The sequence below is a fragment of the Pantherophis guttatus genome, chromosome 1 (assembly GCF_059756535.1).
Source record: "Pantherophis guttatus breed Tessera chromosome 1, ASM5975653v1, whole genome shotgun sequence".
NCBI classification, from domain to species: domain Eukaryota; kingdom Metazoa; phylum Chordata; class Lepidosauria; order Squamata; family Colubridae; genus Pantherophis; species Pantherophis guttatus.
The window spans coordinates 246,944,483-246,971,999 of NC_142063.1; the positions used below are offsets into that span (position 1 = coordinate 246,944,483).

Genomic DNA, 27,517 nt, shown 5'->3' on the forward strand with positions numbered 1-27,517 from the left:
TATCTGGGTACATTCTGTTTATGTACACTATTTAATCAATCTGGTTATACATAAGGTAGTTCTCGACTTACAACCACAACTGAGCCCAAAATTTCTGTTGCTAAACAAGACAGTTGTTAAGTGACTTTTCCTCATTTTACGACCTTTCCAGAGTTGTTAAGTGAATCACTGCAGCCGTTAACACAGTTGTTAAGTGGAATCTGGCTTCCCCATTGACTTTGTCGAAGTCGCAAAAGGTGATCACATGACCCCAAGAAACTGCAACTGTCACACATACATGCGAGTGGGCCAAGCATCCAAATTTTGATCACGTGACCATGGGGATACTGCAATGGTCATAAGTATGAAAACCGCTCATAAGTCACTTTTTTCAGTGCCGTTGTTAACTTCAAATGGTCACAAGACAAATGGTTGTAAGTCAAAGACTAGTTTTATACTATTGCCAGTGTACAGCACATTATTAAAAACTGGAGTAGATGCTGAACATAATGCACATGCTTTTTATTATTAGAGTGCTTTAATGTATTGGTTTCATTAGACCGTTTTCTGTTCACTCCATGCACTTGTAATGGGAGCCTTGGGTTCCACACTGAAAGTGGGTTTGCTTTTAGAGGCACGAAAACCCACACATACCTGTCTCCAGTTTCAAGAGCACCAAACATGGATTCACACCAAAAACAGGAGAGTTAGGGTAGGATAAAAAGTATTGACTCATTCTGGAGAAGTTGATCGAGGGTGGATAGCAGGAGAAAAAGTGCTGTTTTAAGGGCTGGTTTTACCCATTAGTCTCTGTTTCCCTTCCAGAAGGAATAAGATAATGAATTAAATTAGCAAAGCCCTGAAGAATCACTAAAGGGCTTCGCTCAGAATTAACATGATGTATCAGAATACATGCAATAGTCATGCAACATCAGTCATGAAACAAAGCAGAAGGGTCCTGATGGAGTACCTGGAGCCTAACCTCACAAAATTGGGGGGGGGTTCCATTTCTGTATGTATATCTATATAGATTCTCAGTCATCCAGATCCTAGTTGTTCCAAATGTGCTGTTTAAAAGGCAACTGGACTTTCTTGTTTTTTCCCCCCTTCAATATATACATTTTCCAGTTCTCTGATTTATTATATTATATTTCCATTTGTTCTTGGCTTTCTTGATAATCTCTGCATATTTTCTTCAGAATGTTCCTAGGCTCCTTTTCCCCAAAATTTGCTTAGGTGTTCAATTTTATAATAAGAATTGAAGCATATATACATTTTCTAGACTGTGCAAGTTATTAGATATTTTCAAGAGTGTTACTTTTAACATAATCTGATTTCAGCTGTGTTCTTCCAATCATACTAAAACGACATCAAGAAACAGTATTTTCTTCCATCTGCATAATGCTGATATCTAGGACAGGGTCCATGGAAGTTACAGAATGCCTGTTTCTTTTCCTTAACTGATGACATTGCTAGGTAAGGAGACAAAATCATAGAAAATACAACTGTATCTTCCATGTACAGAGAAATCACTGCAACAGAAGGTAAGTGTTCCTGCACTGCCATATGTCTTCCTGAAATCATGAGTTTCTACTTTGTGTCTTCTGGTGCTGGTTGTTGCTGATATAAGGCATTCTGAGAGGTTTTCAAAATAAGCAGGCAGAAAAAGCAATGCGAACTCTGAAAGAGAACCTTTTCTCTGTGTGTGTCTCAAAATTATAATTCACATTTCTCCAGTTGCTAGCTACTTGATTTAGAAAAGCATCCTGAACAAGGAACTAGCTTGTATGTCTCCCTTCTTGAGAAAGCAAGAAAATGTTCCTGTTACATGGCACCATGGACTGTCTGTTAGGATGTTGCAGATAAAATCACACAAGCTGGCTAAAACCAAAAGGATGCTTTTATCAATCAGTGCCTCGTGCTCCTTGGTTTAGCATTTCCATTTTCTCCAGTGTTGCATCACTCTGTGCTGGAAGAGATTTTTCTGAATTGTCTTTTTTGGTGACCTGCTCATCTAGCTCTGCAGCTTCCGCCCACGTGTTTGTCAATGGTTTTCCAAGTGTTTCTGGCAGCATCAGTGTTAACACACCACTCAAGAAGGCCATGATTCCAACAATCAACTAAAAGAAAGAAAATGGCATTCAAATGAGGATGTTAGCTTGAAAGAGATAATGCAATAGAATACTATACCACTGAAATGCACTCATTGCTGCCACTATATATTTGGAACACTGATACAGTATCTAGAATCTCATTAACAATTCTAGGTGGTTTTTATACAGGTAGTCCTTGACGTACGACCAGAATTGGGACCAGAATTTCCATTGCTAAGCAAGGCAAGTTAAGTGAATCTTCCCCAATTTTGCAACCTTTTTTTGCCACAATTGTTAAGTGAATCACTGCATTTGTAAATCATGTGGTCACATTAAGTGAATCCAGATTCCGCTATTGACTCTGCATGTCAAAACTGGCTGGGAAGGTCATAATGGAGATCACATGATTTTGGGATGCTTCAAACATTATAAATACATGTCAATTGCTAAGTGTCCAAATTTTGATCATGTGATCAACAAAATCTACAAAGGTAGTAAGTGTCAGGGCCATTAACTTTTTTCAATGCCATTGTAACTTTGGACAGTTGGTCAACAAATGGTTATGAGTCTAGGACTATCTGTTTATGTCCAATACAAACTATTAAAGCCCAGCTGAAGAAACTTTTGAACTATTTTTTTAAAAATCTCAAATTTTTGGTTAAAAGGAAGTATTTTAATCTGCTCTTCCTACATTGCTTTATTTATTTGGGATTTTTATGACCCTAGAAACAGTTATTTAAAAATATGATCATAATGTAGCTTTTTCAAATTGTTCATATTGTGTTTCGGTAAAATGGCAATAATTATACCAATTTAATCATAAGTAAGAACAGCAAAAGCTGATTAAACTAGCAATGTTAAAATAAATTACCAAATGTGGGGCAGCTAATAAAATCAAGGGAAGATAAATAAAGAGTTAAATTTCCAGCAAAAACTCATCATGCTAGAGGCTTGCCTAATCTCTATTAAAGTTAATTCTACAAGTGGGGGCTGTTACCTTTGTCCTATGGCTAAAAGCTCACCAGTATAATCCATGTTATGATCAGTAATGCATTCTCCCCTCAGTGCAAAGATATGAGAGGCCTATACAATAGCAATGTTTTTCAAATTTATCAACTCCAAGATGCATGGACTTCAACTCCCAGAATTCTCCAGCCAGCCAGGAGTCTTGAAGTCTACACAATTTAAAGTTGCCAAGTTTGAAAATGTCTGCTGTAATGCTAAATATTCCCAAACACTAAATCTTCAAATCACAGCTACAGTGGAATTACATGTCTAACCATTGTACTTTATCCTAGCTAGAATTATCCCTCTAAAAATAAAGGTTAGGGCAGACAAAACAGTGAGAGAAAAAAGTACATATTAGCACAGCCTTCAAGTGAAGGATAAATCAATTTAGCAGTGGTAGTTCTCAGAGCCAGACTTCTAAAATATTTTGTTGTTCATTTTAGTTGGGTGTTACTCTTAGATACGGCACCTACCTGTGGGAAGAAGATCCAAACACTTGACAGATAGACACAGAAAGGTGCAACCACACTCCCAGCTCGGCACATCATGCTCCCACTTCCAACAGCAAGGGACCTACAATACCAAAAATGGTACTCATTTGAACTGTCCAAATTACATGGCTACTGTTGCAACAGAAAATATTTTCCATAAAGTACTAAAGTGATATATTAATACTGTTAACACTAGCTGTAAAGAGGGGGGAAAACTCACCGTACAACTGTTGGATAGAGTTCTGCCGTATACAAATAGATAAGGCCAAATGCAATTCCTATTGCAAATTTTCCAGCCATATTTGCTAATATACTCAGAGTATTGAAATCCTATTAAGAAGAAAGACAATTTGTAAAGCATGTGGAGAGAGAACTCACATTTAGTTTTATCCTTGTGTACCAGAATTCATGTAAGACTTCTAAACATAAAGAATCCATGTTGTTCATCCAATTCACAACTGACAAGCACCAGGCTTCCTTTATTTAATTTCAGTTTTCTGTATATCAACCCCATATTTCGGAACTCATTATCTCCAGAAATCTGTAAAGTCTCCCCACCACCCTTCTTTTTAGAAGAAATCCTTAAAGACAGTTTTATTTGACCAAATTCCCAACCCTAAATAAGATTTATTAGTGACTATCCTGGGAGAATGTTGAATTATTTTTTTTCTTTTTATATATAGTTGTTTTGTTCTATTATAGTGTCTACAATTTTGACTTGTAACCCACCCAGAGTCTTTTGAACTATGTAAGCTAGCAAAACTGTAAAATAATAAAAGCCATCATCATAAGCCATCAGCCATTATAAGAACTATTTGCAACAAGTTTATCAATTTAACTGCTCTTGCAAGATTTTGCAATTTCATTTTTTAAGGTCCCTGTAAACATGTTCATAGGAACATTACATTGACAAAGGAATGTTAATTCACTTCAAGTCACAGAGTGGCAAGGGGCTATTTTGGCTCAATATGGGAAACCTAATAAAACATTGCAAATTAAATACATTAAATGTGTTCCTATAGGATCCAATACAATCTTGGTATGAGTCACTCACCTGAGGTATGAGCATCACTATCCCACAGATCACTGCACTCATGATGAGGAATGGGATCAGGGTGTTCCTTCGCCCTATTTTGTCCATGCCCAGGCAGGCAATGACATATGCTGGAAGCTCCACAGCACCTGCCATTAGAAAATTAGTGTTTTTTATAAAGTTCTTAAGAGCATAAAGACACAACAGCATTAATACTTCCCTTCAGTTTTTCTGTTTCCAATAGAAATAGCTCTTTTTTCATTCAATTGTCCTGGCATACTTAAGTCCTTGCATTTCATAAATGGTTTCATATCCCCAATAAATATACTGCAAGCTGAATCTTTCAGCCTGCTTTTTTGACTGTTTCTTCTACGCATATTGGTTCAAGTCCCATAATTCCTACCCCACAAGAATGCTGATTGAAGATTATGGAAATTGGAATTAAATCTGAACAAGATTAGGTTGGGGTGGATAAGCTTCTATGTCTCATTCATCTTTCCTTTCAGACATCTTATGTATCTAGCTTATTGCAGTGGTTCTCAACCTGTGGTCTGCCTTGAGGTGGGGGCATGATATCATCACAGGGGGTCCATGAAGGCTTGAAGAAATGTTATGATTTAAATTTTGAGTTAAATCTTGGTGGTCTATGGCCAAAAAAAATGTTTAAAGAGGGTCCGTGGTGAAGAAAAGATTGAGAGCCACTGTCTTATTGCTTGCTCTTTAATTTACTTATTTAAGCAAACCCTGTTAGCAGATGCATGTCTACTATTTATGCATACATTTCAACATGCAGTGCATAATATGTTTTTGTACAGTTGATTTTTCTCATCTTGATGTCAGAGGAAGAATGTAAAAAGCTGAGAATTCACGCAAAAGGCTATAGAAACATCCCCACCACCCAACAGACCATGTGTGCAGAAACTGAGAAATGAAGGTTGCATATTAGAAATTCTGAATTATTATTAAATGAATTCACACGTGAGGGGCAAGATTAGCCAATTAAAATTAGCCAGCAATAGCCAGATATTTTGAGCAGGGAAACAAGATATGGAAAACAACACTGGACAGTCAGAACATAAATATATAAGTACAGTCAGTACTTGCAAGAAAGAGCTCTGGAAGACAAGGGGATAGTGATCTTGCTTAAAAGCCACAATTGGCACTTTTCAAAGGACAATAAGTTCAATACTTACTTTTCTAATCATATTCAGATTTTTTTTTGTTAACTGCTTTTCAGCTATTAGGAACTTTTGGATCCACAAGTTTTATAGTAATAGGTAACTTTCAATTAAACCCTTAGCAAAAAAAGATTTAACTACAAGTTTAAGAACTTATACAATATTTTTTGGGAATAAACAGTAAATGGGTGATTAAAACTTTGATTTTAGAAAGTTACAAATAGACTAAGGTTCCAGATAAATTTGAAACAAGATTTTGGAATTAATAATAAAGAATCCTTCCCGTGGGACAATAGTTTTGCTTTGATTTTTTTTAAAGATAAGATTTTAAAAATTAGAAACTAGAAGGATCTAAAGATTATAATTAAAAAAGAAGTATGCTCAAACTCAACTCACAATTACAGAATGAAGCAAAATATTTTAACGGTGGTCGTGACATATTTTAACATAAAACATATTGAAGGATATTTTTGAACAATGGACCCAGAAGTTAATTTTAAGAGTATCTGCATTCTAATAATAGATTGTGTTTAAAAAGTCTTATGGAAAAGGAACGAGTTTTACCTGACATGATCAAGACTGAGTTGAAAATGGATTTTAAAATGACAAGACAGCAAGAATGATACGGAAAATGATGTTACACTGGACATGTATTTCTTAATAATTAAAAGGGATATACAAATATCAAACTAAGAGAATGGCCTGGATAATTTTCCTATATTGAATTTACAAAAGAAGCTTGTTAAAGTTTTGAAGAATTTTGTGAGACAGGACAAAGAAAAGATGAAAGGAAATCAAGTCCTACAACATTATTTGAAAGGACTAAAGATCAAGATTTTTAGAAATAAAAGGAAGGAATATAAAATTTATTTTTATGATTTTCATTTTCAAATTTATGTGGCCTCCCATCTCATAAAAATAGTGTTTCTGATAGAACAAGATTAAATGTCAATTAAAAATGTCAAATATTTTCAAATAAAAAACACAGAGGTAAGAAAGAACGGCAGATGTTAATAGCAATGGAGCCACTTCAGTATCTCACTGGTCTCCTGGGTCCCCATGCCTTATGGCATTACCATGTTTCAAGGATTTTAAGAAAATCAAAGGGGATGAGCAAGTCTCGCTTCAGGGGGGAAGTTGTTCCATAAACTGCCAAGGCAGAAAAGGCCCATCCCTCTAGGACCTGCCAAATGTTGCTCCCTAACTGACGGTATCTATAGTATGCCTCTCCTGCCAGATCGGATGGGATGGGCAGATGTACGGTAATTGGGGAGAGACAGCTGCCACACCTGAAACCCAGCTGGGCATATCTCAAAAAGAGTCACACTCCCCCTTCCAGACCTAGCCTGGGAGATGTATGACTCATTTTAAAAACAGCAGAGATAGAACAAAAAAAAAAAATCTCCAACTTCCAACAGTGGAGTGGCCCATCAGAGCTTATGTAGATCCTAGGCAAGGCTAGGGATTGTGCGTGAAGGTGTAAGCAGAGAGATGAGCAGAACACAAGCCGAGGAGGGAGGAGGGAGGGAGGAGGAGAAGCAAGTGATGAGAAAGCGCATGTGTGAGAGATGCTACTCGGACTTCTTAGCTGTGTGCCTCTCCTTGCAGGTGTGTACGTGCCTTTCTGCAGGTGCAACAGCTGGATGGGTGGTGTCCATCACATGGCAGGCACAAAATATCTGGGGTTGGGCTGACTCAGCACCAGCGGCAGCAGGAACCACCCACAAAAATGTGGGTGGGGGTGGAAAGCAGGGGAAGGAAAAAGTTTCATTATTTTTAGTTTAAGAACTAAACATATATGTTAAGGACACATATATGCAGGCCAACATATGAAACAAATATAATAATTTTGTAACTTCTGGCTTGAATGGGCAGGAGAGCCCCAAAGCCGGAAAAATATTTCAAGGGTTCCTCCAGGCTGAAAGGGTTGGGAAAGGATGGTCCATAAACAAGAGGTAAGTTATGGGAAGAGGAGATGGTTTGGTCAATTTTAGGAGAAGGTGGTAAGTTACTAAAATTGTTTATACTTGTGATGACGGAGGAAGACACTTTTTTTATACATTTCTTTTTTCCCCCTTTACTATAGTCTTCTTTTCTTTCTATTCTATTTTTCTTTCTTTACTGCACTTCTATTTTTTTTAAAAAAAAACTTTTGTGTTAGTTTTTACTGTTATAATTGTATTCTTAATAAATTGAATAAATTGAATAAATTAATAAAATAGTAAAAATTGTTTTTAATATTTAGTTGCATTACTTTTCTTAAACAAATAGAGATAATTCTTTGCTTACTGTACTTCTCCCTACATTGCAAAATGTAAAAGGGATAAAGTCTTAATGAAAACCAAATCTTCACAAGGAACTCTTAAATTCTTAATAAGAGGACCAGGTTACCCCTTCCAACCTTCTTCTAGTGACCCCAGTCCTGCTTGAAATTTTTATTCATTACAATTATTTGTATTCCATGAACGACATGGTTACACAATTACCTGGCTAACCCATTTGTATAAAGTTACAGTTTACGGAATGGCTACCATCCTAGCATGGACCTAGGCTTGGAAATAACCAGCAACAGTGATCATCCCTGGACATGTACTGTTGTATTTCTGTTCCAAGTGCAATAAGTTACATCAAGCAATATTTACCTATGAGAAACAGATTTAAAAATTCATTGCCTCCAAAGTTCACAGAACTGAGGGAGAATACATAATATCCTAAACTCCCAGTGAACCAAATCAGCCAGACTGTAATGGTCCTTCTTGCAATGTGCCAGTTATGGAACAGATCTAAGACGTTGTGCTTCTTCATGGGAGAACTGTCATGATTCCCCATTCTGCTATTGACAAGATCATCTTGCATCGGGCACAGTTCAGCAATTTTACAAGGAGTGCTTACTTTATTCCATCTTGCCATTACATTAATTAATTTTTGTGCTTCTTCATATCTTTCCTCTGTGAGCAGCCAGAAAAGTGTCTCTGGGAGCATCCAGCAGCACAAGACAAATGGGAGAGTTGCTACAGAAAGGCAGATCTGATAGACCCACCAGGTCCGTGCCAAGTAGCCCACAAGAGCCACTACCATGATTCCCACAGCAAAGAAAGCATGGATGTGCATGGATGCCCAGGTGCGGGCTTTGATGCCCGTGTATTCAGTCACATAAACAAACACTACCACCAAGTAGCCACTTGAAACCTAGGAGGGAAAAAAAGACAGATAAAAGAAAATGGCTTCAGTCTAGTCTCCCTCTAAGATTCTTTTGTAATTAAAAAAATGATGGTCAGGGATGGTACATGCTCAAAACAGGAAGGCACCTTTCTTAACAGGGAAAGTGGTGCTACAATAATGAATGGAGCAATAATAGTGAGTGTGCACAATACTGTGAGAAGTGAAATGGGTGGTATCTAAATTGAATAAATATTGGAAACTAATGTGGATACAATCCAGCCAAAGAATGCCCGGGTGGCAAGATACAACAGCATAGACCTGAGGCAGGGAAATGTGGTCCAGATTCAGATCTGATGGCCATGAAATTTATCAGGTGATCTTTGGTCAATCAGTTTCTCAACACACAGCTTTCCCCAGTGAAAAGAAGTTAGGCAAAATGATTTAAACATAGGGCAGGCCACATTCACTTCCCTGAATTCTTGCACAATACAAGAATGTATAAAATAGGGGGGAAATTGCCATCTAAGATTCCTCATTTAGGAGAAGGGAAGTCAAAAAAATTAATCACTCCACCCTTAACTCTGGCTGGATTGAGACCATGTCCATATTATAGCGCAGTGATGGCTAACCTTTTTGCCATCGCGTGCCAAAAGCGGGGGGACCGTGGGGGGTCGTGCGCATGCATGCCCACACCCATAATTCTATGCGCCCCACCACCCCTGTGCATGCGTGCGCGACCCCCCTGCCCTTCCCCACTTTTGGCACACAATGGCATGGTAGGCCCAGTAGGCGCATTTTTCCCTCTCCCCAGGCTCCTAGAAAGTCTCTGGAGCCTGGGGAGAGCGAAAAACAGGCCTTCCTCACTCCCCCAGAGGCCCTCCGGAGGTGGGCCCAGAAGGCCCGAAAATTAGCTGGCTGGCACGCACATGCGCACCAGAGCTGAGCTCGCGTGCCCACCGATATGGCTCCGCATGCCACCTGTGGCATGCATGCCATAGGTTCACCATCACGGTTATAACACTTAAGCTATGCTGTCCATTATTTTTCTGAAGGAAAGTGCCTGAAATGTGATCTTTATTCCATTTATTGCATTTTATCTTAACAGGATTAGATCCTTAATAAACCAGTTGTTGTTTTTTTAACTCTAAACACTGTTTTAACTTGGTTGGGAAATGCAGCAATTTGTACTTTTTAAAACATCAGTTTAAAAAAAAGTAATGCAAATATTTTCGTTTGAAAGAAGATAAGCTCGTACTCTTACCATTGCAAGAAGGAAACGGACAATCACAAAACTGATGTAGTTAAATGTGAATGCCACAGCAATGCCAAATATAAACTGTCCGGTGCTTGTGATCCACAGGATATACCGTCTCCCCACTCTGTAAATAACAACTGTAATAATAAATATTGCAGATACTGCATTGGATAAACAGGCACCTGAACTAACAAGAAACAAGGACATCCCACCAACCCTGTATTCACTATCAAATCTCTCTACAATCTTTGGAAATGTTATCTTGGCTTTCAACAAATTACAACAGTATGTGAGTGATAGCAATAGCACTTAGATTTATATACCCCTTCATAGTGTTTTACAGCCATCTCTAAGCAGTTTACAGAGTCAGCATATTGCCCCTAACAATATACTGCTGTGTGCTGCAACAATGCAAATAGACTAGGATTCATTATATTCATCGTATTTTTTAAACAGAAGAGTTTATTTGATAGACCCACAATAACTGTGTTTATTTCATATAGTTCAACAAACTTTGAAAGGTTATCTTATTGTGTATATATAAAAAAGGGGGGGGAAGGGAGGCAAGGGAAAGAAAAACAGAAAAATCCAGCTACCTAAAATATCTCATTAAATTGCTGTAATAATGGAAACTACCAGTAGCTGCACATATTTAGGGTCAGTTACCAAGTCATCTTAACAGAGAAACAATTAATATTAAATACACAAGTTACTACTTGAAAGAAAAAAAAACTTGAAAGAACAAAAAATAGGAACTATATTTAACCAAAAATGAATTAAAGACAATCTCTCCAAAACAAAAAATATGCAAAAAAAACCCGTCCTCCCTCCCTTCTTCCCTCTCTGTTTCTGTTTTAAAGCATATAAACCTACACATATTCACACACAGCCATTCTCAACCCAATCCAGCTCACAGAGTTGTAGCTGTGGGGAAAACAAGAAGCAGGAGCAGCAAGAAGAGAAATAAAAACAGAGAAAGGGGTTGCTGTGTTAGAAGGAAAAAGAACTCATATAAAACTGGAAAAGGACTTAAGGCAAGGAAGGATATCAGAGCAAGAGAAGCCCTGTCTCCACAGTCAGAAAGGATTAAAATTAATTACGCATGCAGCTCCTAATTGCTAGGCTATCTAATCCCCCAATCATTTACACCTCAGCCCATTCCTTTGTTTTCAACACAATCTTCTGTTCTTTTCAGGAATGTAACAGCTACCCTTCCATTTAGAGGTAACTACCATATTGCCAATAGAATTTTTTCAACCTCTAATGAAAAGATTATGGCAAGATCCTCCTTAGTGTCATATAAAGGTATTTATATTAATCAGCTTAAATGATCACCCTCTTATCTATGACAAATCCTTCTTCATTAATACTACCATAGAGTAGCTATGCTACTCTGTGAAGTAACTCATGTGCAGTATTTGGGTTATACTCTTTAAAAAGTTTAGCACAAAATCAAATTGGTATTTTACCAGTTAATCTTAATGGAATTCCTATTACCATAATTCTTATTCAAGTAGAATATCAAACGTATGCTAAATATACACCCATTTCATCAAGGAATGAGGATGCCTTCTTTGGTTAGAATGTTGGTCTACAGCCAGGAGATTTAAGTTCAGGTTTATTTCCACCCCAGACTGGAGACCAGTCCCTCCTTCAGCTCAACTTCTCCCACTGGTTTGTTGTGGAAAAATACTGGAGGAAAGAGTGCCTTAGGTTACTGGGGAGAAGATGCAGTACAAAAATAACAAATTAAAATAAACAACCAATGTATTATCTGGTCATGTACTAATAAACACCAGAAAATTCTTACAGGCATGAAATCATTCCATAATAATAATGCTCTTTTACAAGGAGCTGGTCTTACTTTTCCGATCGTATTTAACATAAATACATTCAGAAGATCCAGGTTCATTTTTAAGATTTCTCTACAAAGCTTACACTATTTCTTCACAACTGAAGCTTTTATTCCACTCCAGCAACAGTTTTTACTTGCAGAATCCCTTATATACAGTAATAAGCACAAACTATGCATACTTCTACATCTGCAGTAGACAATGTCCGGCATTCCAGATATCTGGCCTCACTATTGTCCATATTTTCTAGGGGTGCCAAGAATGGTGCTTCAGCTGCATTTGGAGAACCACAAGTTGCCTAGTCCATTCTAGAGACTCTGTAAAACGTATGATTATAAGTCTATATTTCTAACCTGAACACATTTGACACTTACACTCCATGAGTACAAGTGTTATCCTCAATGTTATTGCTGCTGCCAAAATTCTAAGCTTTCCATGGAGATTCACTTCCTTATGTCAGAGAACTGATGGTGGTACCTAGTCTAGCAATGAAACAACTACATGAAAAAAAACCAAAGCCAGACAGCACCAAGAACCCAATAGAATGATGAACCTCATTTTGACATGCTGTCAAAATATTGCCTTTGCAGGATGTTACACTCGGCAGAGCACCATCAGTGTTTTGCACATACATTTTCCTCTTGTCCTTGCATACCCCTGAAAAGACTTCTCTACTTTGTTTTTCCCTGATATCTTTGTTTAAAACTTACAGCAGGCACTATCCTTGTAGAGGCATGTGCTGCCCTGGCAGCAAATTTATATAGTCGAAAAACAGCTACATCAGACCATAATGGTATTGTAATTTATTTATTTTTTTTTTTGGTGCCAGGAAGGTTTATGAACTTTTACCCAATGGAATCAAAATCAAGAATTGGTAGGCTATGAGCAGAGAAAGATGACTCAATTAACATTTTGAGCCATCTACATTTCTGAATATTTTTCATTTTTTTAAAAAAAATCAGTTATCCACTGCTGTCTTAAGCAACCTTAAGACAGCAGTAGGGCCCTGGTCATATTTGCATTGGCAGGACAAATATAGTCTGGACTGTCCCAGGTAATAAGTCAAGTTGACAGTAGATCATGTTATCTTGGTAGCAGCCATCTTCGGCAGCATCACAGCCATCTGAGTAGCCAGCTGTTATTTCCTCTCTACTGTTGAAATCTTTGTAAGCCTTGACTTGGAATATCTCAAAAGTTGGTGTGGCTTAGAAAGACATGAGAGAAAGTGGTTCCTAAGAACACTGAAGCTCCAGGCTTCAAGCCAGATGCAAGTAAAGCAGAGTCAACATCTAGAAAAGTGTTTATTTTTCCTATAAAGGATCGGAAGTTGAATCCATATTTATTTATTTTTCTAAAAGTTATGCTGCTCTGTGCTTTTTGCTGCAGTATGTATCAGCAGGGAAGAAATCCAATTGATAGCAGAGACAGATATGTTGGAAGGAAGGCACAATTCAGTTAGACCTTACTACTAAAAAGAATTCATGCAGCTTTGTACAGAATTTCCATCTGACTTAAACCAGATCCCATTATTTACATTTGCAATCATAGCAATTAGGAATCGATTAGCCCAATGGGAAACAATGCTATTTTTGCACAAACAGTGTTAAATGGTTTAAATAAAACCCTAGGTATGTGCAACTTTAGAGGTGAAAGTCTTATTTACTTCCTACTTTAGATTAACTCAAATGTGTAATGTAAAGATGAGCAGCAAAATTCCTTAGAAGCTGAAGGCCAAAAGTCAGTGAAGACAAAATATGTCAGCAACAGAGAAAATGCTGCATTAGAAAGTTCCTGTACTGTGATTTGTATTATGTCAATTCAACTATCACTCCAATATGCTCTGGAAAGTATAAAGGAGGACATTTTCCCAAGGTAAATGAGCTCAAGAGCCAGGAGATTCCTCAAGTCCTCCAGCAATTTTTTGCAAACCCCATACTCTACCTGTCAGCAAGATCTCCAAAGATTACAGCTCCGACAAGGACTCCCAGCATAAATGTTGGCTGGGTCAATTTTGCAAGCCATTCCTGCTGACAGACCAAATCCCACTCAGTTACAATGGTGCTGTGCCAATTGGTGTGATCGTAGATGTATCCATCAGTACAGTGAAAATCAGTCTTGTTGCCGCTATATTCATAAGTAAATCCTGAGGCATTTTCTCGTTTAGACCTGCTGCATTGATTAAGTTCCCAAATGTCTCCATTTTCCAGCTGGACCAAGATGTAGCTTTGTGTTGATGTCCACAGACTCCAGGCATCCTCTATGTTTGAATGAGATGAATTGTAAACGAGGACATGACTCACATTTCCAGCAATGTTACATACAAACTTTGGTGTTACAGCCAAGAAGACAGAAGACAGGTAATGGATGCCACAAGAAATAGATTGGAACACAGAGGCAAAGTAAACCAACGCCTGGTATCTGCAAAGGAAGACAGAAAATTCACAATCTTTACCATCTGTAACTTCATTACTTCAGAAACAGTCCTATTTACTTCGCTACTAATATGATTTAGTGCAGGTTTTTAAGTACAGGATTAGTACTACAGGGTGTGGGTGTGGGTCAATATAATTAGTACATCATGGGAGCACACGGTAAAATTATATTGCCATTTTGTCAAATATTTTGAAAACAATTGACAGAAAAGCGATTGTTTTCCTGGATCCAAGTTCCAACCTAAAGTGCAAGCAGAAAGGCAGCAGGGAGTATTTTCATAATATTTACATGAGGGACTGGCAAAATGCTTTTGCTGTAGACTTTTTTATAATTTCCAATTAGTTTTTATTCTCGAAAAATGTCCAAATTTTTGCTTCCATAAAAAAAGAAGTAAGGTTTAATAAAGTGAGCTATTTGCACAAACATTCAGTATGCCTTGTTTAAACCCAATGGATAAAAGTATAGAAAAAGGTAAATTAAAACATCTGGCATTATGTACCCAAAGAGAAAAGTCTGTATCTAACTGAAGCAAATATCAAATTTGATTGTGACATAGGCTAAAATCCCTCAGTGGTGGGATTCAGCCAGTTCGTACCGGTTGTTAACTTTCTGAGCAGTTTGGTGAACTGGTTGTTGGAAGAAATCATTAAGGCAGAGAACCAGTTGTTAAATTAGAGCCTTGGTTGCGCAGCAGACTAAAGCACTGTTAAGTAACACCAGCTGCGTTCCATCTTTCGAGGTAGGTAAAATGAGGACCCAGTTTGTGGGGGCAATAAGCTGACTTTGTATAAAAAAGAACACCGCTTGGGGGGGGGGCAAAAGCCCTACTAAGCAGGTATATACAAAAGTATGAAGGCTATTGCTTAACGCATTGTAAGCCACCCTGAGTCTCCGGAAAAGGGCGGCATATAAATCGAATAAATAAATAAATATTTGAATCCCACCACTGACCTCACCCATTATCCAGATGTCAATTTAAACATTACTTTCCTTCTTTTCCATATGAACATTTATCAGACACAGCATCCCATAACTTGTAATATTGATCTTCCTCAGGCATCAAGGAAAGGTGGAGAAAGTCTCAATATTTAAGATCCAATCTTGTGAGGGATATTGCTACATTACAGCCATGTCCTCAGTAAACCCTGGCATCTCCAGCTGTTATTTGTGCTTTTCCACTGCTGTGCGACAGGCCAAAATTCAACCAGAGCAAGTTTCCCAGTCATTGCATTTCCATGCCAAGAAATACTTGACTTTCTGAGGCTCTAATGATCACGTAGTTATTAAAAATGCTGCAAGTATTACAGAACTAAAAGATAAGAAACAGTGTGACCACCGTTTAATGTCTTTATACAGCTGCCCCTGTATAAACAATGGCCCCCATGTACAACTAAAACTCTTTGGAAAACTCACAAAGACTCATAGCAGACGTGCATGGCCTAATTTCCAAGGATCAGCCAGTTTCTGAATATAGACAACTCCATGCCTTCCACAGCAGGACAGGATGGAAAATAATCATGTAGTGATAATTTTTATGCTAATATATTTGTACAAGGGCACAACACTATTAGTTACATTGAGCATAATAGTCATTGAAGATAAAGAAAATCTTATTGGCATTTAAAAATTATTTTTTGCTTCACCATAAATGGGGGAAAGGACATTACCTTCATTCTGAAAAGTCAACATGGGGAAGTCCAGACAGACAGACAGACAGACACACACACACACACACACACATACAGACCAAACGGACATAGAGTTGGAAGGGATCTCAGAGGTCTTCTAGTCCAACCCACTGCTTGAGCAAGAGACACTATACCAGAAGTGGGTTTCAGCAGGTTCTGACCAGTTCTGGAGAACCGGTAGCGGAAATTTTGAGTAGTTCGGGGAACCAGTAAATACCACCTCTGACTGGCCGCACCCCCATCTATTCTCTGCCTCCCGAGTCCCAGCTGATCAGGAGGAAATGGGGATTTTGCAGTATCCTTCCCCTGGAGTGGGGTGGGAATGGAGATTTTACAGTATCTTTCCCCTGCCATGCCCACCAAGCCACGCCACGCCCACCAAGTCACACCCACAGAACCGGTAGTAAAAAATTTTGAATCCCACCACTGCGCTATACCATTTTAGACAAATGGTTTTTTAGTCTTTCTGAAAGCCTCCAAATGATGAGAAGTTGCACCCACAACTCCTGAAGGCAAGCTATTCCATTGGTTGATTGCTCTCCAATATTTACAGTATCATTAGAGATGTATCTGTATCTCCAATGTATGTATGTATTTATGTATATGTGTATAACATACACACACACACACACTCACCATGAATCTTTTTATCAGAGGCATGAAGAATTCTTTTTTATTATTATTTAAAAAGTTTTACAAATACATTTTCCCCCCGGTTTCCCCCCCCCAAACCCTCCCTAGCCCTCCCCTCCCCCCATGACTTCCTCAAGATGAAATCCAAATCAAAATCACATTTTATAATACTATAACCCCTAACTATTCCACCCCCTGTGTACTATTCATTTATTCGTAAATAACATTCAGTTATTCTATCCCTATATAATACATTCAGCTAAAAGCTATCTGATATTTCCTAGTTTGATATTTATTCTGTACATAATCTATCCACTTCTTCCACTCCCATGCATAAGTCTCTTGAGTCCGATCTTTTAGATATGCTGATATCTTCGCCATCTCTGCAATCTTCGCCATCTCTGCAAGAGGCATGAAGAATTCTGATCTTACACACCCAAAGGTGGTTCAAATTCAGTAAGGCTTCCCTTGCTATACCTGTCAGCAGCTCTTTAAAATAGCTGTACCTTTTCCTGGACTTACATGGTAGCCGTGTCAGCATAGGAAAATATACATTTGAGTTCAGTTGGCATTAGGGAGGTCATGACAGGATGCCTTCAATTTACCCAATGATTTCAATTTCTTACTGGTTAGACCCAGGATATCAGAGAATTTTGCTTGACTGGTCTATGCAGCATTCCCAGAAAGGGATCTTTTCCAATAACTCCTACAGTTTATAAACAGGGGACAAGCTCAGCTGATCTTGCTCTCACTATTCTCTTAGCGATGAATTCCAAATGTGTGCCCAAATCCAAGAGCTTATTCAAGAAAGAAATAATGTTAATTGCTATAGCTTGGTTGACTGTGTTGAATCTGACTGTGCCCTTCCTTAGTTCTCCTTGATTTCCCTTTTTTTGTCTACTCTGAAGCAGTATTTCTCAACCCCAACAATGCTGGCTGGGGAATTCTGGGAATTGAAGTCCACATGTCTGAAAATGGCTGAGGCTGAGAAATACTACACTGGTTTAGAGATTTGGCTTTGTTGGTTTAATAGAGGATTTTCTCTATAGCAAGATTATACTATTAAACAGCTATCTTTTCTGTCTTAGGGATTGACATAAGTTTTATACATTTTTGAACTGCTGTCTTCAAGCCAAGAAGACGGAGAGGATCTTCCTTTCTATTTCGCAAAGCTTGGCTGAAGAGAGATGTCCTCAGTAGAAGGGCAAAGATCCTGCAGCTAAACAGACAAGTCTTATCAACACCGTCTCTTTTTAGTGGGGGTTCATGGAAGAAAATATGCTTTTAAATTACCAGCCCTCCCAACAATTTGCACTGCACAAATTGTCCAAAATGCCATCCTGCCATTCTGTTCACCATTTTTTTGCCTGTAGCCAAAAAAAAAAGAAGGTTCAACACACCCAAAATTTTTACTTATAAAAAAAATTCAACATATATATACAAGCTTGGGTAAGATTGGCAGTGTTTTTAACAAACATTAACTTTTGCTTTATAAACCTCTTTCCTTGACTTTTTATCTCTTTGGGGCCCTTCAGTGACAGCATTTCAGATATCACTTAGTCGGGCAGAGCCTATCTAATTACTGTTATGACTATTTCCTCTATTATCTAATCTTTAGACCTCCAAACTATACACTTGTTTTGGAGAAACAAGAAATTACTCAAATTGCAATTTAGATAAACCAGAGATTATTTGCTTTTAAAAAATCTTTCGCACAGCATTCCATTCATTCTACCTTTTAAAAAATATTGTTCATTTCCCCCAATTCCATATTCATATTTCTTTTTAAAAAAAGAATGTAAAATAAGTTATTTATTCTAATTTTACTGCATTGTTTCTCTCAACCCTGACTTTAGAAATTGGTTTCTTAAACACTTACCTTGTCTTCCCCCAAAAGAATGCAACATTCTAAACTTTTCTACAGCAACATTATTTCCAAAAAATACAGTCCAAGATTTAAAAGAGGAGTATGAGAAGTATGGCTTGAAATTTCCAGACCCTCCCCACCCCCCATGGATAAAGCCAACAAATTTCAGTGTTTTTTTTTTTTTTAATAATTTGCAGGAATTTAAAGGTCAAAATATAGAGGCCTTAAGTGTTTTCAGGAGAGAATTTCTCTAATAACAGATCATCAAAAGATAAGTACTGCTGCAGAATAACAGTTCTCTACTCAATGAGGTAAAGAGAAAAGATTATTCAGCAGCAGTGGTAGGATCTATTCTGTAGGAGCCAATATCAGTATTGGGATTGTTACAGTAGCTATAAACATGCATAGCACACTATTCTTTTCTTATTAATATAAGTTTTTACCTTATATGGTTAAGCACAAACATAAGCACTTTGTTCCCTATATGTTCCCTGTATGGTTTGAATGGTTACTTCTCCAGCCTAGAATATACTGGCATGCATTTTCTTGTGCATGACCTGTCCACTGAGAGATAAATGGGGAAAACTCTTCATTCAGTACAGTAGTTTTTTAATGACCACTCATATACTTTTACTAAATGTTATTTGTGCCTTACTGTTGACTATGTTTCTCTTCATGAATTGCAAAACTGTCTGAAAAGGAACTCGACACACATGCAGTTTGAGTCCAAGCAATTCACCATAGATGTTTCTTTGTATGCTTCTGGATGTCACGGGAGGACAACTTTAGTCATTTCTTAGGGTTAAGAAATCTGTAAAAGTACAGATTTGTGAAATCTGTAAAAATACCTTCAGCTGAGCTGAGAATGTCCTGTCAACATAGCAGTTTTCCCTAGCTGGATATCTGCAATCCAGGGGTGGAGAGACCACAACTCTTGGAATTCTGAGCTAGTATAGTTGGTTTGAAGATTAACAAGCTGAAGCAGAGTAATATTTTGCACAATAGATTTGTACACTCCACTACCTGCCATACAGGTAATCCATATGTTACAAGAGTTAATACTCTTCATAACAGATCAATGTAAGAATTCAACTGTGTGAATTAATACATCAGAAAGCCAAAACACTTTATTAAAAAATATTTAATTTACAAAAAGAAGTATGCACAACACCAATCAAAGCTGCTGGAGGCAGTTTCCAAACAAGCTAAAATACAGTATTAGTTGTGTTCAGGCACTATGTGTTCAATAAGCACATACTATGATTCCATGAGTAGTCTTGTTTTAGAATTGCCTTACAAATGATGTGTGTATTAATGAAATAACTTGTAAATTCTTGTTGAAGTAGCCACTCCAGACATTGGGGAAATTCTAGCCAGTTGGAATCAGAGGAAAGCATAATTGGAAGATGCCAAAAATATTCTGTTTATCTACATTGCACAGTGGAGACACCGAAAAGTTTTCTTATAGCAAATATTAAATTCCAGACCAACTTTTGCTAAGAACTATATATGGAAGACATGGCTAGGAAACATTGTAGAAGATGGCTTGAACATTAATGAAAAAGACAGTGGTCCAAGATCTTAAATTAATTTAGTACCCAGGTTAGTAGGTTAAGAGACAACAGAGTCACATGGAGCCAATTTACTGGTCCAGAGACTGTTAATTGTGGTATGATGTAGACCAGAGATCTTCAAACTTGGCAGCTTTAAAACTTGTGGACTTCAACTCGCAGAATTCTCCAGCCAGCTATTCTGGGAGTTCAAGTCCACAAGTCTTAAAGCTGCCAAGTTTGAAGACCTTTGATGTAGACCATGCAGTATCCACTTTAAGGGCTGCAGATTATTGCACACAGTAGGATTTTTCTGTATCCAATTCAAGAGCATTGAAATGTGCACAACAGAGGAAAGAAATATGACTTGTTAAGATGGAATAAAAAGAAATGTGAGCATTAGGATCAACATGGAAATCAAAATTAACTGTGCTGTTCTTTATAAGAGTCACTTGTCTTTTCTTCTTCCCCAAGAGGAAAACAGAAGGAACTTGTCCATTTAATTTACCGCACTTTCATGTTTATCCATTTTTTCTTGGTAATTATAGGCTGCTCCTTGTTGCGTGATTTTGGTACAAATATCAAAATATCTGTACCATGTCATGTTCACATACCACACTGCCAGACAAATTAAGCCAAGATATACCTTGTGCTGAATTATGTTTAGTTATGAATATTATTGACCTAGAAAATCTCAGTCCAAGTCAACACCCATTTTATTACACTGTTGCCCTGAAACTTGAAAATGTTAAGAACCTACTGGATCAAGTATCAAGATTGCCAAACAACTATCTTTTCCAAAATGCTAATGCTAATCCTAAATCCAATCAATTTTCTCCCCCACCCATACACCCACCCACTGATTGTTCAAACCACCAAATACCAGGGAAATTTAGAGCACGGTTAATCTGCAGGTTCTGAATCCCCAACGAAGTTTTCTCATCCTTCTCTTGCTTAAGGGCTGAAATGCCTCTTCACTGAGAAAGGGGCACCAAGCCAAGCAGCTGTGCCTATCCTGGAGGCCTCAGTTCCACCCACAAGAACCAGCAGCCCAATTTGTACTGGTGAAAAACTCTTTCTACTTCTTTCCAATTTGCTTAAACTAACAGCCAGGGTGGATTTGATTTAAATTGAGTCGATTTAAATCATGATTTAAATCACTAGTAAAAAGACGATTTAAATCAACTCTATTTAAATCATAATTTTTAAAGAGCAACTGTCATCTCTGCTACTCCTTTGACCCGCTGTTGACTCACCGATAGTCCCAGTGTTGCAGAATATACAGCCTTGTGCTACATAACTAAGCTCCATTTCATGCTGAATAAACTAAATTATTTATGTATCTTAAATAGAAAACTATCTTACGATAGATTTTTACCCCAAAAGTTTTTTATTAAAATAAATTCAATAAAAATTTAAAAAAAATCTGATTTAAATAAAAAAATCTGATTTAAATAAAAAAAATCCGATTTTTTTGATTTTTTTTTTAAAAAATCATTAATTTTTATCCACCCTGCTAACAGCAATGCTTGGACTGCACCACAGGGCTGAAGATTGTCCCCCTATCTTCCTTCATGTCATTTTCTAAACTTTTTCTGGATGCTCTTATAAATGGCAGATAAGGATAATCTAGAACCATGATGGGGAACCTATAGCACGCGTGCTGGAAGTGGCATGCAGAGCCATCTCTCCGGGCATGTGAGCCATCGCCTGTTGCTCTTCTGGCGCACTGGCCAGCGAGTGCCGGAAACAGGAAGAGCAGCCGCCAGTGCGCAACCCGCCCCCCCGCTCCTGGCACGTGATGGCCAGTAGGCCCATTTTTCTTTCTTATCTGGCTCCAGATCCTGTCTATGCATCTGGGAAGGGTGAAAAGAGCCTTTCCCACTCCCTCAGAAGCCTGAAAGGGCCCATTTCCCAACACCCGGTGGGACAGGAAGTGATGTTTTTTGCTGTTCCGAGGCTCTGGGGGCTGGGGACAGCAAAAAACATCACTTCTTGTTGGGAAATGGGCCGTTTCAGGCCTCTGGAGGGCCTCCAAGGGAGTGGGAAAGGCTGTTTTCACCCTCTGCAGATGCATAGAGAGGATCTGGAGCAAGGTAAGAAAGAAAAATGGATCTTCTCCACCCACCCCCAGGCCCTCCGGAGGCAGGAAACAGCCTGTTTTCCTACTTCTGGTGGGCCCAGAAGGCCCGAAAAGAGCTGAGCTGGCGTGCCCACTGATATGGCTATGCGTGCCACCTGCGGCATGCGTGCCATAGGTTCACCATCACAGATCTAGAAGTTTTAGAGAGAAATCAACATGGGGAAAAGGTGTGGGAGGTAGATTGAAAACATGTTCACAGACAAGAAAAACAATACCATCAAGTAGCTTTCATCTGACCATCTAAGGGACTAATCAATCAATCAATCAATCAATCAATCAGAATAGAGCTGGAAGGGATCTTGGAGGTCTTCTAGTCCAACCCACTGCTCAAGCAGGAGAACCTATACCATTTCAAAAGGTGGCTGTCCAGTTTCTTCTTAAAAACCTCCAGTGTTGAAGCACCCACAACTTCTGAAGGCCAGTTGTTCCATTGGTTAATTGTCCTCACTGTTAAGAAGTTTCTCCTTAATTCCAGGTTGCTTCTCTTGTTGATTAGTTTCCATCAATTACTTTTTGTCTTGCTTTCTGGTGCTTTGGAAAAATAAGTTGACCCTTCTTCTTTGTGGCAGCCCCTCAAATACTGGAATACTGCTATCATGTCCCCCCTAGTCCTTTTTTTCTCTAGACTAGCCAAACTCAAATCCTTCAACCATTCTTCATATGTCTTAGTCTCCAGGCCTTTAATCATCTTAGTTGCTCTTCTTTGCACTTTTTCCAAAGTCTCAACACCTTTTTCGTAACCTGGTGATCAAAACTGGATGCAGTATTCCAGGTGTGGCCTTACTAATCTCGTGGCCTCAACTGGCTATCATAATTAAGGATCATGTTCTCTGCTTTTTAGCCTTAGAGATCATTTGTGAGAAAGAAGACAAAAAAATTGTTTGAAATTAAATGTGGTTTGTGTGTACATTGCTTTATGGCATGCTTGGGTTGGTATGTGCTTCCAGGGAGTGCCCGCTGCAGCAGTGGTGAAATCCAAATATTTTTACTACCGGTTCTGTGGGCGTGGCTTGGTGGGTGTGGTGGGGCTTGGTGGGCAAGGCTTGATGGGCGTGGCAGGGGAAGGATACTGCAAAATCTCCATTCCCACCCCACACCAGGGGAAGGATACTGCAAATTCCCCATTCCCTCCCCACTCCTGGAGGAAGGATATTGCAAAATCTCCATTCCCACCCCACTCTGGGGCCAGCCAGAGGTGGTATTTGCCAGTTCTCTGAACTAGTCAAAATTTCCACTACTGGTTCTCTGAACTGCTCAAAAAAGATAACTGGTTGTTATCTTGGGAAGACAACTTGTGACCGAGCACCACTCAGAAACTGAAGGTTGGGAAAACCTCCCCATAACTATTGTACAGACTGTCACTTGGTTAACCAAGTTTTCTTGGATTTATATCATTACATAGTACAAATAAGGATAGGTCCAAATTTAGTCATTCTTAAGAATAAATCAGCTAAAATCAGTATGATGATGTCTTGATTACTCTGGATTTCTGGATTCAACCAACTATTAAAATAAATATTCTGATTTCTGTACACACTGTATTGAAATTTCAGTATCTTCAGTTATGTCATAAAATGTACATAAAACTATATAATCTATCAGTCCACAATCTTGTTTTTTTTCTCAGTATGTTTTCTGCAATGAAAAACTTCACACATCCCAATATTTGTTTATGTATTTATTTATAAAATTTATTGGCTACCATCTTACCTTAAGGTAACTCTCAGCAGCTTACAGTCATTAAAATATGTCTATGCATATATACATTAAAATATAAAAATAATTTATCGAATGAATTATAAATCAAACATAAAAATAATTAAACATCATTTACCTTAAATAAATTCTCTTTAAAAGACTGAAACTTTCTTTCCTGAACAGGTTCCTTCTAAATTCAACATGGTTTCATCATCTTGCCATCAAAAATCAAATATATTATAGTAACTGAATAAAAATAACTGAACATACATATACGTATATATACACATATATATGCACACACACACACACACACACACACACACACATATACATATAAAACAAAAGGAAGTAAACTATTTTTCAGCAGTGACTCTTAAGAATGCGATTTCAGATTTTGAAATCAATCCCAGATAATATTTATTCAGCTGGAACACAAAATGTGTACTATTGTTTTTCATTTTGTGTTCTTAATTTGTCAGTGTGCAAGCCACGTTCCAGTATTTACTCTTAGAATTGGAAAATGTACCTCCTGCACCCTATATAAAAAATAAGGCAAAAAAATGCATGCAGCTCAGGAAGGCAAAAACTAAGCAATCTTTAGATGATTCCTGATTCTCAACAGTTTAATCCTACAAATTTAAAAAACAAGCTATGTTTCCATAGTACAAGAAACCACCATATTTTAGTTTAGCATTTTATGTAAATCCAACCTAAGTAGTTGGTCTAGTATTGGGCAAAGCCAGAAAACAGAAGTATATCATGGTTAATTTGGCAAGTAGTCTATTTTGTATTTACTTATAGTTCCCTAGCATTTTTTTTTTAGTCTCAGTGTTCCTCAGATGCAAATGAAAAGTATTAAACTGAATATTGTGCACCAATAAATAAGTAGGAACTTTGGCACAGATTTATACCATGGGTACAGGCTGTATATATGTGTGCACCGAACAGGTTGTAAAAAGTTACAACAGGTAACTTTTTGTATCTAACCACTCATCTCAGAGACTATTTCACACTGATCTCCTGTTGGCTGATCTGGTACTTAATACAAGACCTAGTACATTTATATTTCTTCAGGTAAAATATCATTTCTGGCTTGCACAAATACATGTTCTCTTTGCAGATAAAACCAATGCAACCAGTTCCTGGTTAACAGAGCTGCAAACCACCCCCCTAACTCTGCACACACTAGTTTTAAATTACTTAGCCTATTGTTAGTTTGGATAGACTAGTGTGGAGGCTTAATAGGTACGAAAGAGTTGCACTGTTTATTTCTTTGTTATGTTTGCCCTTTTGAGGAGAATATTGATGTAGGCTCTTTAAAGAAACAAGCATTTTCAGAAGTGTGATTCTTTTCTTCCCAAATAAACAACCTTGCTTTAGATATTGTAGAAGAAGGGCCCTGCTAAGTCTAGGCCAGGGTAGCCCACAATCAGAAGGAATCCAGTTAGTCAAAAAGTTAAGTCAGAAAAGATGCTACAGATTTTGCTCTTGATTTTGAGTTTCACTTATAGCTATCCTCCTTTTCCATCTCTAGGAAATCAAATGCACTAAATTTGCTGGCACTCTGCTCCAACTATACAGGTAGCCCTCGACTTACAACCATTTGTTTAGCAACCCTTCAAAATTACAATGACACTGAAAAAAATGACTTACAAGTGGTCCTCACACTTATGACCATCACAGCATCCCCACAATCATGTGATCAAAAGCAGCATCCCAGGGTCACCTGATCGCCATTTATGATCTTCCCAACTGACAAGCAAAATCAATGAGGAAGACGAATACATTTAACAACCACGAATCAGTTAACAAGCTACAGTGATTTACTTAATCGTGTCAAAAAAGGATATTCAATCAGGTATGACTCACTTAACAACTGCCTTACTTAGCATTGGAAATTCTGGTCTCAGTTGTGGTCATACCTGTACTCCTACAGATGGAGAGTCCATTAATTAAACATCAACAGTTTATCACACCTCTGTTATTTATTTATCCTGATTGAGCTGACCAATTTATTCAGCCTTGATCAAGTTCAGGCTTGTTCAACTATACAGAAGCTGCCCATCGGATTTTAATTTTGTAGATCTCAATCTTACTAAGGATTGAGGCTACAAATAAGCACGTTAGTACACACGGATATGTGGGAGGATCTTACAGATGAAGGCATATCCCACAAATAGATGAGATTTACTATATCATCCCATACTGAGTCACACGCCTATGCCATCCATTCAAGCGCTGAGTATTTCAAACTCCCAATGGCTTGAATACATAAAGTTGCAGAGCCTCCAGTCCAGCACCTACTTCAAAGGTTAGTTTCCACTACCACCTAACCTCAGTTCTGTACCCAAACTTGATCTAAGGGTACAGATCATTCCTTTCAGCATGTGCAGTATAATTATAACGGTATCTTGCAGATTAAGGGAAGAATTTTCCGCAATAAAAGCAGCCTCCGTCGCCGCCACCCCAGCCACAACTACAAACCAGCCTCAAATCCGAGGCTTCCCACCACATAACACGCGATCGCCAAGGACTCCACCATCCCGTTTCTGCCGACGGGCAGCTCTAGATCCCCAAAGCCAACGTCGCTCCTCTTCTGTCAGGAAATTCAGGGGTTAAAGTCACAAGCACGTGCTGGGTTAGGATTTGGGGGGGGGGGTGTCCATGGGTTCAAATCTCCATTAAGACACCAAGCTACCAGCGACCTCTCCCGGGTTCTGCTCGAACAGAGATTGATTCCCAAACCAGCCTATCCCCGCGGTAATCCAGCGGATCCTGCAAACCAGGCGGTTGGGGTTGAGGGGCGGGGAAACCCCAGGGATCGGGCTAGAGTGCCGTAAGGAATTCGCTGCTGGAAGTGCCCTAAATCGGTTTCCCCCTGGCAGCCACGTGTCTCACCCTGGAGCGGAATCCCAGGCAGCTCCCTTGCCTTTTGCTCCGGGGCGAGCAAAGAGGAAGGTCGGGCGCGCCTGCGATCCCGAGCTGCCCTCGACCCCCGCCCGGACCATTTACCCACCCAACTTCATTACTCCCCGCGCCAGAGAAAGAGGAACGAAGAGCGAGTCTTCCCCCCCGCCCGGCGCGTCCTTCCCAGCCTCCCCGTCACCGCGCAGGGCTCGCTTACCTGCCGAAGTGCCCGAGGGACTCGAAGAGGAGCTCGAAGTTGCGAGCCATGGTCGGGTGTGCGGGGCGGACAGAGTCCCATGGCAAGTTCCCTCCTCCTGCCCCACAGAACCCGCCTGTCGGGAAGGGGCGTCACCTTCACCCTTCCCGTCCAATGGACCCTTCAGCCGGGCGAGCGGGCTGCGATACCCCGACCCCTGGCGGCGGGGGTGCCCGTCCCCACGGACGCTCGGCGGCCGCGCGCCCTCCCCCCGCCTCTTTTTCCCGCGCAGCCTCCGCTGCCGACAGCTAGTCCCATCCTTTCTAGCAGAAGCGGCCGCTGCGGGG

General features: G+C 39.0%; 1 protein-coding gene across 1 annotated transcript; it reads right to left on the bottom strand.

The window, feature by feature from the left end:
* On the bottom strand, window positions 1-27,517 carry SLC22A16 (solute carrier family 22 member 16). The gene is made up of 8 exons (XM_034409161.3): window positions 27,192-27,517; window positions 13,994-14,470; window positions 10,206-10,323; window positions 8,425-8,971; window positions 4,626-4,753; window positions 3,792-3,901; window positions 3,554-3,653; window positions 1-2,099 (listed from the first exon to the last, which is right to left on the bottom strand). The coding sequence occupies exons 1-8, from the start codon at window positions 27,239-27,241 to the stop codon at window positions 1,884-1,886; spliced, it is 1,746 nt and encodes a 581-aa protein (XP_034265052.2). The 5' UTR covers window positions 27,242-27,517; the 3' UTR covers window positions 1-1,883.

Bases quoted from the DNA above. Each gene is read 5' to 3' on its own strand.
- SLC22A16 (XM_034409161.3), bottom strand. From the start codon at position 27,241: ATGGCTCGCAACTTCGAGCTCCTCTTCGAGTCCCTCGGGCACTTCGGC. The intron at 8,972-10,205 runs GTAAGAGTACGA...TTTCCCTCCTAG, and splicing joins TCCGTTTCCTTCTTGCAATG to GTTTCAAGTGGCTACTTGGT. The intron at 3,902-4,625 runs GTGAGTGACTCA...TCTTCTTAATAG, and splicing joins TAGTGATGCTCATACCTCAG to GATTTCAATACTCTGAGTAT.